Source organism: Perca fluviatilis, chromosome 8 (assembly GCF_010015445.1).
Source record: "Perca fluviatilis chromosome 8, GENO_Pfluv_1.0, whole genome shotgun sequence".
NCBI classification, from domain to species: Eukaryota; Metazoa; Chordata; class Actinopteri; order Perciformes; family Percidae; genus Perca; species Perca fluviatilis.
The window spans coordinates 14,547,494-14,561,145 of NC_053119.1; the positions used below are offsets into that span (position 1 = coordinate 14,547,494).

A 13,652-nucleotide genomic window follows, 5' to 3' on the forward strand; every position below is an offset into this window, starting at 1 on the left:
TCATTAGGTCATTACGCTCCAAAAAAGTTCCGTCACTGCATCAATCATCTGTTTTCCATTTATAAACTGTGTCAATCATATGCTCGACGATGACGCATGCTTTCACTAGACATTAGCAGAGTTTAGACTATTTTAGTGATTTCTTCTGGAGATTTACATCTGTATCAATATATAGCTGTAATTAAAGTAGAACAATTTAATGAGTAGTATGAAAACATGTCTGATTCAGACTCATATAATGCCAACAGATATTTAGTGTCTTTTTATCCACTCTAAGAATCTGTACGTGATACCAGGGCAGTAGATTCTAATTGAAATCATGTGCTGGTCATAAAAGCCACTGACTTTGCAACTCACTGCCTACTTACTGCTTTACCAGTGCTTACTGTGAATTCAGAGGTAAGGACAACCCAGGTAGAACTGGGTGGTCGTATAAAATCCCATTTGTTTCTCATTAATAGTTAAATTCAGTGACACCTACACTGCAAAATCAAAAAAGCAAAAACGCTCACAACAAAAAACCTGGTTCCTTATATTTTCATTCCATAAGTGTTTCATTAGAAAAAAAAGGAAAAGATAAGATTTAAGACTGTAATAATGTGCCACCTGAGGGAAAGTGGGAGCAGCAGTTCATATCCATGCTGAAAAGGCCAAATGAAGAAGCCCTTGTCATTAGGTTAATGTCAGCTAATGTCAATGTAACATGACATCATGTTAATGTCACACCATTGAACTAACTGTGTGTTATCACTTATGCACAAACCCAGATCTTTCAAAACATGTTCAATTTGCTAAATGTATAAAGTACCGTACCACCGTAAATGCATGTGGAAACACACACACACACACACACACACACACACACACACACACACACACACACACACACACACACACACACACACACACACATACAGTCATGCATGGACATATGGATAGTGATTACAAATCGCTCCATGATGTTGTATGTGATATGACAAAGGAGTATAAGCAACAGCTGTTTAAAACGCATAAAACTGATACATAATGCGTGATGCTGTAGCAATTTGTTAGACATTAATGGAGCATATAGGACTACTAGGATTTTGGGTCAACATACCATTTTCCCTTACACACTTGCTATATATGAACATGCACATGCAAATCCACACACACACACACACACACACACACACACACACACACACACACACACACACACACACACACACACACACACAAATACACACACACCGCCTAAGAGTGCAGACCGACAGGGTTGTTAAAAATTCATGACAGGGCTTTGACGAGGCTCCTCTCCCCTCTGGGAGATATGGAGGAGGGTGACGAGGGGGTGTGTGAGGAAAGATACCTAATTACCCTCCTCTTTTTTCTCTATTTTTCTCTGTATCCCTTTATATCTCTCTCTTTGTCAAACACATTACTACCCAAAGAAAGCAACGCCGTAATCAAATCCAATCTAAACTACAGAGCCTACATTTAATGAGACCACTCCCTGAGTGACAGCTAACCTCTCTAAACTGGCATAACAGTTCATTACAGAGCCACTGTAAGTTGCCCTCTCTGCCAATTGATTAGACGCCAGAGTTTCTCAATTGAAACACACAAATTTAGCACTACAACAGTTTAGTTAATGAGAGTGCATAACACAATCCCCATGCCTGATCGAACCACTCATTAGTCTCTCTCTCTCTTATTGTGGTATAGATATCCCAGCTCCACACCATAATGAGTCAACTCTGTCACTGGATGACCACTGGAGACCCGAGGAGAGCCACCACTCCCTTGCAGCCTTAATGATGGGGGGACGGACGGACACACAAATAGATGGATACGAGGAGACTGGGAAGTGGATCAATTGCCGATGGTAAGTGGAGTGGTTTAAGGAATGAGGTGCTTCAGTAAGAAACAGGAACAAAGGGAAGAAGGAATTTATAAGAATCATGTTATCTAATACTAGGAGGAAAAAATGTCCAATACTGTCTGCAGGCAGAATTGCTGATACATGTTGGTTGGCTATATCTTACTCCCATTTGAACATGAGAACAGTCTAATGATGGCTGCAACAACAGTTGTGCCTATCAATATTCCAACAGCCAAATAGGGCCCATAATATAATATTTCTCATTTCATGCAACTTTCATCGTTCAAGCACACTGATGTATGAGATTATTACACAGCAGCCATAGAGAGCACATAAACATTTGGAGCTGGCACGAGTGTTGGATGGCTATTGGACTCGTACCTGCTAGCCCCACTGCTAGCTCTCACCAGTCTTAGTTGTCATTCTGCCAGGGGAGCCCAGTAGCCCACCATGAATTTAGTGAGAAAGCAGAGCACAGCTTAAAGGATAGACAGGGAAGATGAGACAGGCTCTGCTTAACCTCACAGAGCCTCCCAGACTCCCTGTGTGTGTGTGTGTGTGTGTGTGTGTGTGTGTGTGTGTGTGTGTGTGTGTGTGTGTGTGTGTGTGTGTGTGTGTGTGTGTGTGTGTGTGTGTGTGTGTGTGTGTGTGTCTAAAGTCTCCACACGACTAAAATCAATGGGCCATTCAGAGCACACTGCCTTCTCCCCTAGACAACAAAGCAATACTCACAAGAGTAGTAACGGTCTAAAAGATCATTAACACCCACATCAAGTCTCATCTTTCCCATCCTTGTTTCTGACAACGTGTCCACATTCATGAATGCTGGTTATCTATTCGACATAATTAGTCCCAACTCAAAGGAATGACATGAAAGTAAAAATGTGGGAGATGTGAAGGGTCAGTATGAGAAGCAGAAAAGAAAGGAGTCTGAAAAGGGAAGAGGAAAATACATAAATTATGAGCAGATGGATTAACGGAAAGGACAGTCCAGAGAGAGAAAAACAATACTCTGACTCAGCATGATCACAGTGTTCACACTTCTCATTAAAATTTTGCTTATAAGAATGAACAGTGGGATGATAAAGATAGATATATACAAGGGTAGGTGGGGGTTGTTTAGTAAAGAATGATGGGAGCTTTATCCAGCAATGCATTAGTTTGTTCCCTTGGAAAATGCATGTGTGTAAGGAGTTATAACAGAATGAGAGTGGGAGATAAAAAGATAAAAGAAATGCAGAATAGGGGAGATGGACAATTGACAATTGAAATGGACAGTTGAATGGAGAAACAGATGACACAGGAAGTGTAAGAGAGAAGTGATACAAAAGGTGAGTTGAAGGGAGAGGGAAGAGACATTCAGTAGGAGAAAGGAGGGAGCATGACAATAGAGAGACAGAGGTCAGAAGAGATAAAGAAGGTTGATTTCAAATTCCAGTTTGACAGAGAACTGTGGCAAAAGGCCAAGAGCTGGACACAGGAGAGATACAGTAGACTGGAGAAGGAGGGCGACAGAAAGAGAGGGATACAAGGGTTGAAGGAAAAGGAAGGGAGATGAGACAGAGAGAAAGAGCAGATGAATCTGCAGCTGTGAGAGCCCATGGGGAGTGCCGTACTGCTTCACATGACTTCTCTCAGAGGCCAAAGCCTCCAATGGGAACAGTAAATCTACAGCTGCTTCAAGTCTTATTCGCTCCCTTTGGCTCTTTTGCTCTCATCTCTGTGTATCTCTACGGTCCACTTCAGATATTGTATATTGTTTGTCCCCTGATAATATTTCTTTACAACACACACCGTGTTATGAAGCTATACATGTTGGTACTTCATTGATCAGTGCTTATTGTTATTTTTTTTAACCTTTGGCTTTTTTCTATCTATGAATCATTATTAAAACCATTAGTAATAACGTATTATAGTATGTAATGTAGTAACTCATTTACTTGGGTGCCCTTTCAGAAAGTGGCAAGATCAAGACAAATTGAGGACAAAAGCAAAACTAATCAAATCTAAAAAGCTGCGATTTCCTGCAAGGCAAAAGGTAAAAAACAAATGTGGGAAGGCATGATGGAAATGTAACAGCAACAGTGTCAGAAAGAAGAAAGAAACGTTCATGTGGATTGTGATTGAGACACAGTATCTCAAACTGGTGTAAGACAAAGGCCACTAATTATCTCATCACATCCCGATTACTGTAATTACAACAAAGTATCACAATATTGATTCTGAAAAAACTACATGTCACATTTAATTAATGTAGATTATTATTAGATATGAAACCACTGCGAAAGATTGAAACTGTTTCAAGTATTCCATTGTTTTCTTGAGCATGTTGTGATCTACCAACACAGTTTGGATCTCTTCTCGATGAATGTATTAGATACTTGTCCCTGGCCTACCATAAGTCTAGTTAGAATTCTCAATCTGCACTGCTCCCTCCCACTCTCTCTCTCTCTCTCTCTCTCTCTCTCTCTCTCTCTCTCTTTATGTCCATCACACACACATAAACAAGAATGCAAGCACACAGACAGACACATGCAGACACCTCTTGTCTGCTTAATATGATCAGCACAGAGCGGAGATGGGAGGTTGAGTAACATCTGCTCAGGAGACTGGAATATCTCTGATCGTATCATGGTCTCTGTTCATTACTGCGTTACGTTGGCACACACACATACACACACATGAAAACCACCTAATGTCACATCTTGTGCTCATTATTATAACATTGTGACAGCAGGCAACAGATTAATAAAAATATGGTCCAACACCTGGAGCCCAAAGACTCCATCATACACACCAGACACTTAACTCACTGATAACTGAACTGCACAATGTAGACATCAAGGTGAAATCAGGTAGGGAAAGGTACTTTGTACTAATCCAAATTGGCAAAACAATGGAACAAATGCTTTGTTTTTGAAGAGCTTTTTTGAGCCTGGTTAGCTCACCGGGTAAAGCGGGGGCCCATATATAGAGGTTTACTCCTCGGCACACCGGCCGCGGCTTCGACTCGGACCTGCTGCCCTTTGCTGTATGTCATTCCCCTTCTCTCTCCCCTTTCAAGTCTAAACTGTCCTATACAAATAAAGGCCTGAAAAATGCCCCCCAAAATAATCTTAAAACAAAAAGAAAAAAGAAAGACATAGTTTGCAAGATCCAGTAAGCCTAAATTATTTACACAAAATGTTTAATGGCGCTGAGGAGAGAAAATATTTCAGAAAATGAAATATGATTTCATGAAGTTGCAAAATTAAATGTTAACAGTTGAAAGTTATCACATAGAATCAAGGATGCCAAACATACTGACCTCCTTTTAAATAGCATAGAGAGACATTGAGAGATGTAAATTGAAAGAAATATTCAATGTACAAGGGAAATATGCTGTGTCTATGGTATTATTGTGTAATATCATGTAGTGGCACCTGAAGCCTTTTAGAAATGTAAAAATAATGTGTGTAATTTTAAAGAACATGTGGCTGAACTAGACACTGCAGCAAAAGCCTGGATATTGTAAGTTGGACAAGTGAGACAAGGGGCCTTGTCTGAGCTTTTTAATATGCTCCCTTTGATTTCAACAACAGCAGAGAAGTGGATTCTGCCGCAGGTCAGGTTTGAGAATTTCAATGGACATTTTAAAATATTTATCCTGCAGTGAAAATGGATCATCTTTGGAGGCAACTGTAGCTGGATTCTGAATTCAAGCGAACCACGGTGCAAACTGGTAAGGTACATATTTAACAGTAACAATTGCCAAGAAGATACCTATTGCTAACGTCTGGCATAATTTAATAGTAATCACTTCATGTCTATTTCTAATATGCAGATGATTGCATCCACTAAAATGTTCCTCGTTCATAAATGATAACTTGACAGAAGCCCATCATTCCAAGGGTTTTCAATAATGAACTTAACTTGCATGCCAGTAATCATGATGCCGTCATTGGAAAAGAAAGATTTCATTTTTTTGTAAACACAAATATTAACCTACACACATATACAAGTTCACTCACTCACACACAACACACACACACACACACACACACACACACACACACACACACACACACACACACTGGGCCACCTGTGTCCTGTAGAGTTTTAGTGGTGCTGGTTGAGGTATTACTCTAAGTAATGTTGTAGACTGGCTCATTAGTCACTGGACAGAGTCTTTCACCCCAGGAGAAGAGTGGAAATTGAACTCACACACACACACACACACACACACACACACACACACACACACACACACACACACACACACACACACACACACACACACACTCACACTCACTCACCTCATGCAGATTGTTCAAACAAAAGCAAACACCACACGGCTGCTGGTTGTTAGTAAGAGAGAGAGAGGTGGACGGTTGACAATACCTTGATGTGTGTGTGTGTGTGTGTGTGTGCATGTGTGGATGTCTGTCTTCAGTGTTTTATCAGTTCGCCTTTAGCCATAACAGTTCTGCACCATCAATTATTAAGTGTTTACAGTAATTACAGTGTACATAGACAGCAAGACCAAGAGAGAACAGGCTGTGGATGGGGGTAAATTAAGTAAATGGAGCTGGCCTCCGGCACATCACACACTTTCACTATGTGGTCAATTGCTTTTGACAAACCTTTTTAGAGCCCTCTCTCTCTCTCTCTTTTTTTTTTTTTTTTTTTTTTTTTTTTTTTTTTTTTTTTTTTCTCTCTCTCACACACACACACACACACACACACACCCACACCCACACACACAGTTGTCTCTCTCTTGAAGTAGTATAAGTATTTTCTGACTCAAATTAACACTGTTCATCCCAATACTTTTTTAGGACAAGTCTATGTTAAATTATGAATGTATATGTGTGCACTGTAGAAGTGTGTCTGTTGTCATTGCCTACTGACATGACATTTGTTTCTTTACAGTAATAACAATGGCAACAAGGGTCCTCTGGAAATGTAGACTGGCTGCTCTGTGTTGACATATACTTTATGAATGTGATTAAGAGTTCACTCAACAGACACTCAACAGACTTCACTACAGAAAGGTAAAGTAGATATGCATTTACCATGTAGCCTACAATAAAAACTAATGAATATGTAAATTAAGCTAATAGGTGTAGCAAAAGACCTATTTGAACCCTGATACCATTAGGCTACCCTATGTATCTTTACTTTCCTTAGTTAACATAAAGCCGCTTTAACCTTAGCTTACGACAAGGGAAACAGCTGACAGGTGATTGTAATGTTCATTATTTGGTGAGAACATTTAAGCCAGAAATGGAAAAGGGGAATTGGCTTGAGCCACTATGCATATACATCCTAGTAGGTGTTTGACAAGGGGTTAAGCGAGCGTCTGGCAAGCGTAGCTCCTATGGCCCCATTTTGATGCTAACAAGCACTCACCCGCCGTTAGCATTCCATTGACTGCCATTCATTTTGACGTCACTTTGACAGCGAATAACTTTACATCTGAAGCGTTTAAAGACTTTATTTGTCCATTGTTTATTTCTAAAGAAACACAACAATGTATAAAAGGCTACCTTACCTTGTATCTCACATTATGGCTCCGTAGCAGACGTTTTTGTAAAGATAGGCTAACGATTGTGTCATAACCATGCGACTTACTGTCGCACAGTAGAGGAATTACCCTATAGTAGAGGAGAAGCTCGCAGGCAGTTTATACTTACATTAGGTGTTTAAGTTTAATTGCTAATGTTAACTAGCATTTTAGTTAGCAATAATTAGCATGTGCCCATGTTATCTCCTTATATATACCTACGCTCTCCGTCTCTGCAAGATTCGGAATGATTGAGATTTCTCTTGGCACAGCTACCAGAAGACTTACATCTTTCAGACAGGTTGCTCACATCACATCTACGTCTTCAAGCTCAGTTGGAGGCTGCGCAATAACGCTCAGCATTCACCGGAAAAGTGCTTCTAATATCCTTCACTGGTCTCCGTCCAGAGCAAGGGATCTCTTGGTCCATTCCTTTAACTGTCTATGGTGTTTGATTGTGTGAGTGCTCCCTGTTGCGATCCAGCCCAAATACATTGTAAAACCTTTGATAAACGAATCTCTCCTAACAGTGTGCAGCCAAGTTACTCATTCATAATGCATGTTACACTCTGCCACACACCTATTTATGGAAGCCTGCGTGGACACACATACACACACACCTGTGGCTCGGTAAACTGTGGCCTTTCAGAGGCATCCACCATGCAGAGTTAGAGATCAGAGACGGAAAGACAGAGAGGACGAGAGAGAGAGAGAGAGAGAGAGAGAGAGAGAGAGAGAGAGAGAGAGAGAGAGAGAGAGAGAGAGAGTGGAGAGGCAAAAGAAGGATTAAAGTTTTAAAGCAGTCGACAACTAAGTGAAAGTGGCTCAAGTGCCTTGGGCTATCTCCAATTATATTGACATTGAGAGTCACTCCCAACCTCATATCAAATGCACTCAACAATAAAGGATCTCCCTGCAATAAAGATTCCCTTCCTGTATTTTGTCTGATAAACAGCCAAATTTCTTCATTTAACTGAGATGATGATTGTTCAGCAAAAATCACGTCAAAGCACTAGTATAAAATCTACAGGGACAGTGTATGTAATTCAGGTTTAAGTTTGCTGGTGTTTAGTGTCACTGCTGTGTTGTACCCTATAAGTCTTAAAAAGACCCAACAAAAATAGACTGTTCAGTCTATCTGTCAATCACTCTATGTATCCATCACATTCATGCATTTGCTCTTCTCACATAATCCCTTCATCCATTTATCTCCCCATCCATACATCTCAGGAGAGAGAATTTAATATCAGTGTGCCTTGAGGTTACTCTTAGGAGAGGATGAGATGCAAAGACACAATAAAGAGTAACGAGTTATGAATGTCCGGAGGTTGGATGGACTGTTAGCATCAGGCGAGATGACCCACCACCTACAACATACCCTAACACACACACACACACACACACACACACACACACACACACACACACACACACACACACACACACACACACACACACACACACACACACACACACACACACCTGACCTATCATGTGGATAATGTGCTGTAGCCAATTTTCTCCTTGCTGCTTACGCATCTTATGGCACCAGTACTCGGAAAAATGATAAGAACCCCAGGGTGTTTACTTAACATACACAAGACAGACACTTGGCAGGAGATGTGTTTATGGACATTCATAAATACTCCCTCTCCATTACTAATAAGACAACAATGGTGATGCCTTATAAAGGCAGAATAAGGGGTGCTGTGAACTCTCTCTGAATGTATAAAAAACTGTTCAAACTCCTGATATACAGTAGATAAGAATATCTGACCCACTTCTAAGTTTAAAAAAGGGAGGGAAAAGAGGGGAGAAAGAGAGAACACCCCCAGGGTCAAAGCTCTCATTATCACATTGGATACTGTAGAAGAAACATCTGTCTTCGCTCTCTACTCTTTTGTGTGCATCTCACCATTGTTATCATCCAAAAAGTCACACAATTAAGTGATCTGTTCTACACATTTCACCTCAACCCTGAAATATTAGTGTGCTTTTACAAAATAACCACAACGTTGGGACAAAGTAACGGCCTCCAGAATTGTGAAGGTTGTTGAGTGATTTCTTTCTAATATTTGTTTCGCTCACAGCAAGCCTTTTGATATGGAAAAGGACCAAGGATCTTGTTGCCAGATGATTATTACAGTAACATGTTTTGAACGTGACTTCCTCAGTTTGAACGATCATTTCAACCAAACCCACAGCAATCCCACTTGGAAAACTAGTGTGAAACCTCAGGCAGATAAATAATCAATTAAATAAATACATCGCCAGATGGTGGTGTAACTGCAATGGAATGCTTTGTGTTTTGAGCAATATCTTATAATCAGATTATTTAAAATCTAAAAGTATTGCTTACATCATTTCACTATTAGGATTATAAACAATAATTTCCATTTACAACTATTATTCAATTTGGCCGAAAGGGGGATAATGTAGGCCTATAATTTATGCCCCAAATAACAGAAAAACAGATATTCAACTCAAAATTCATTGTATCTGAATATAGCCAGTCTAATATTAGTCCAAAGGTGTGGTAAATTTGCCTTTCAAGTGCAAAATATAAAAAGACAAAAATAAAAAATAGAGGTATGAAATTTAAAATATGTATGTTATTTCTCCAGGTTGGAGGATGGCTTGTTTTGATGAAAATTAGTTTGTAGTTCATTTGTGATTTAATAACATTTCGCTATAAAGTAATTGATCCCGGAAGTTTGAATCTGTGAATATCTTTCTAACTTTGCGCACGTTTCTAAAACCGAGGGCACAGATTATGAATCAGTGCGTATAGTTTCTAAAACCGAGGAAACAGATTATGAATCTGTGCGTACAGTTTATAAAACCGAGGGAACGGATTATGAATCCGTGCGAAGAGTTTATAAAACCGAGGGAACAGATTTTTATTCTGTGTGCACGGTTTAGTTTTTTTTTCACAGCTGACCCTAGGGGGGGGGTCTGTAAAATAAGAATTATTTGACATGTGAAATTACTATATCATTTGTTTAAATTATTAAATGGTGGATTAAACACTAGTTTGATCCACTTTTTTCTTTGGTTATTGAATATACTAGTCTACAATGTCTTAAAAAGAAGCAGATGGAAAACTTATTTTCGACGCCGTGGTTAATTAAGATCTCATCCTGTATACAGCTTTATAACCAAAGTAAAATTGCAAACTGACAGTTGGTTCCTCTAAGTGGAGTCAGTCTTACCTCCAAGGCAGCAGATCTCTTCCGCAGCAGCTGTTCAATTTTCGTGGCTGCTCTGGCCACCAGCTCCTCTGCGTCGTTTTGCTCAACACTGTACAGGTGCTGGTTTTTCAGAAAAATCTAGACACAAAGAGTACAATCACGTACGTAATTGATGATTTATCAAATAACCATGTGTCAGAAATGTTTTGGTTTACACAGAAGAATAAAAATATTTTTTTAAAAAGAATAGGCAACTTCTTGTTAATGCTATGGTGAATGTAGTAAGGCCATAGCTTTCTTGATGCTGTGTGGGCTCAAGTGTTTCCGGGGGCACTTCCCAGCTGTGCACTGTGTGTGCAGGGTGGCTCTTTCTGTATCTGATCAACCCATTCTTTAATCCTATGGGACAAAGCAATGCAGACAACCAAGCTTAAGGTAACTCAGATGTAACCGGTTTAGAAGAGACATCACAAACATTTCACAGTGCAATTAAACTGTCCATCATGTTACCTTACATCTATCATCTAACAAGACCATCTGGACAGACAGTGTAAACACAAACAAGGCCAACGAGAATCACTCTGATAGGTCAAGCAAAATGTCAACCAATCAAGCTTCAATCACCGGGAACAAATACAATGTCATCTAATCAAACATGTGTCATTGAGTGTCAGCCAATACGATTACTTTCTAAGAGTTCAAACATGAAGTCAACCAATCAGATAAGTGTCAGCCAGTGTCGTGACTGGTGACAGTGATGTGAGTGGACAGGCAAGAGGTGGGAGGTGGCCAGGAGTCAGGCGACGTGCTCCTCTGTATAGCAAAGAGCTCTGGAGACATCAGGTCCAGCCTGCTGGTGCAACACACTGTTTTCTATCTTCCTCTCATCCTCCTCCAATCATGTTGTCAAACCGTAATAAACTCACAGCATGCATTATAATTAGGGATGCACCGAATCCAGATTTTTGAGGTTCAGCCGAATGCCGAATCCACTGGTTAAGATTCTGACGAAGCCTAAACCCGACTAATCCATCCCCACTTCTCCCAGTCCGGAATAACACAGTAAACACATGAAGTAAACAAATGGTTAACAAATTTTTTTTAGCTGTGACTGTCCCCTTTTTTTCCCGTCCCTGAAGTTGCTGCATTTTGGGCTGTTGTCTGGTAGATTCGTCGTTAAAACACTCATATATTCTTTCGGATGTTTCATATGCAAATGTTTTGGCAGCGGCGATGTATTTGTATTAGGTTTAGGGTCCTTACGACCCACGAGGCAAATCGTCATTGCAAAGTTCCATTTTTTCCCTCCATATCAAACTTTCTACACTACATAAAAACAATATCCTAACCCATTCAACGGCAATTACGTCAACCCTAGGTGAGTAGTGCAAGCGTAGGGTTCGGTTCGGTGGAAAAAAATTGGAAGGTTCGGCTGTAACCGAACCCTGTCAAAAAGCCCAATATTCGGCCGAATCCGAATCCTGTATTCGATGCATCCCTAATTATAATATACCGACATAGTAAATCACTTCTTGCCTCCTAAACACAGTGGCTATGGTCTGTGGATAGAGATAGATGAGAGAAGAATGAGATCAGTGAGCCAATAAGCATGCAACATGCTTGTAGTAAGATCTAATAATGTTTGTGATTGGCTGTCTAACGTTACACGTCTACGTTACACAGAGACGGGGCTCACGTAATAGGAGCTGAAAAATAAATAAAAAGATTTGTGCCATAATGTGTAATGTTGTAATTAATTTTTGTTTTATAAAATTGGTCTCGAAAAAGTATCATTTAGGAACCGGTATCAGAGTCACAGTATTGGTATGGGTACCGGTATCAACATTTTTGAACGATACCCAGCCCTAAGCGCACCTAGTACAAGAGGCTTGCAGAAGCAAAATACTTTTGTGCATGTGGATGCATTACTGTAATTCACCATGTATACTGCGATGCGTGCACACGCACACAGGCACATTGAGACAGTTCCATTAATATTGTATGAGAATTATCAAGGTTGGACATGGGATACAGATGCTCTCATTGCTATGCATTCATACTAACACAGACTCAGTTGCGATCCTCCCCAATGGCAAATAGACATATCATACTCACATATACACACTGAGATAAACATAGACACCAGATATGCATACCCACAAAATATTCCTCAAAATTGGTATTGCAGCAGTGTAATAAGTGTCATGCAAGTTACAATATGTGTGCAAAACATCAACGCTCAATACAGCTGAGGAAGGTGATAAGATGCAAACAAATAAAGAAAGGTGCAAAAGATCAAGAAGCCAGACAAGATGTGGGAAAGATGTATCAGGGACACAGAATCCACAGTGTATAGGGAAACATCTGAGCAAGCATGCTTGTGGAAAAATAGAAGACACTTCGCAAGAGCGAGAATACTATTGGGGATAGTGTAGTTTAAAATTGTTTAGGAAGAGAGAGGGTAGCTGGAGATTTTAGAGCAGGGTCAACCATAATTCATGCTATACCTTAATTATCAAAGTCAGATGGTTTAGCAGTTGTGGGCAACACTGTAGACTGAGGCTTGGCAGAGCTGTATGGCTATGTGAAGGAAAACTGACATAGATGTCCAGCTACTGTACCACCAGTTGGTGGATCTAAATCACCCTAACAGGTTAGTGTGATTTAGATCCACCAACTGGTGTTTGGGTGCTCATCTTTCATCTGCAAACAGGTTCAAAGGGATCAGTGGTGCTGGATGTAACAACAAATCCTTCAAACAATATGATAGGTTGTTCATTGCTACTACTGTATCTAATATGACCCATAAGAGCGTGTTGTAAATGGTGATGTCCATTATGGAAAATGATATCTGCTGATAAAGATTGTGATATGATCAAAACCTCCAAAAAAGCTACTAAACAGACCTTGTGGTGAGATTGTTTTCTCAACTGATTACTGTAAATATTCCTGTGACTTATTGGTCTTCATGAGTCACAGGCTGCCTTGTACTGCTTGTAATTACACTTTAATAAAGCTAGTAGTTACAGTTACATGCATTTTGGGTTATTAT

The 13,652-nt window shown here is 40.0% G+C and overlaps 1 protein-coding gene across 1 annotated transcript in view; it reads right to left on the minus strand.

Annotated features, from left to right (window-relative positions):
• LOC120563775 (voltage-dependent calcium channel subunit alpha-2/delta-1) overlaps nt 1-10,735 on the minus strand; it is a gene marked incomplete at its 5' end in the record, with an annotated part of 56,333 nt that extends 45,598 nt beyond the window's left edge. Inside the window, one exon of the mRNA XM_039808182.1 lies at nt 10,622-10,735. Within this exon, the coding sequence (XP_039664116.1) occupies nt 10,622-10,735 (114 nt within the window). The remainder of the gene's footprint in view (nt 1-10,621) is intronic.
• Between the last annotated feature and the right edge of the window lie 2,917 nt (nt 10,736-13,652).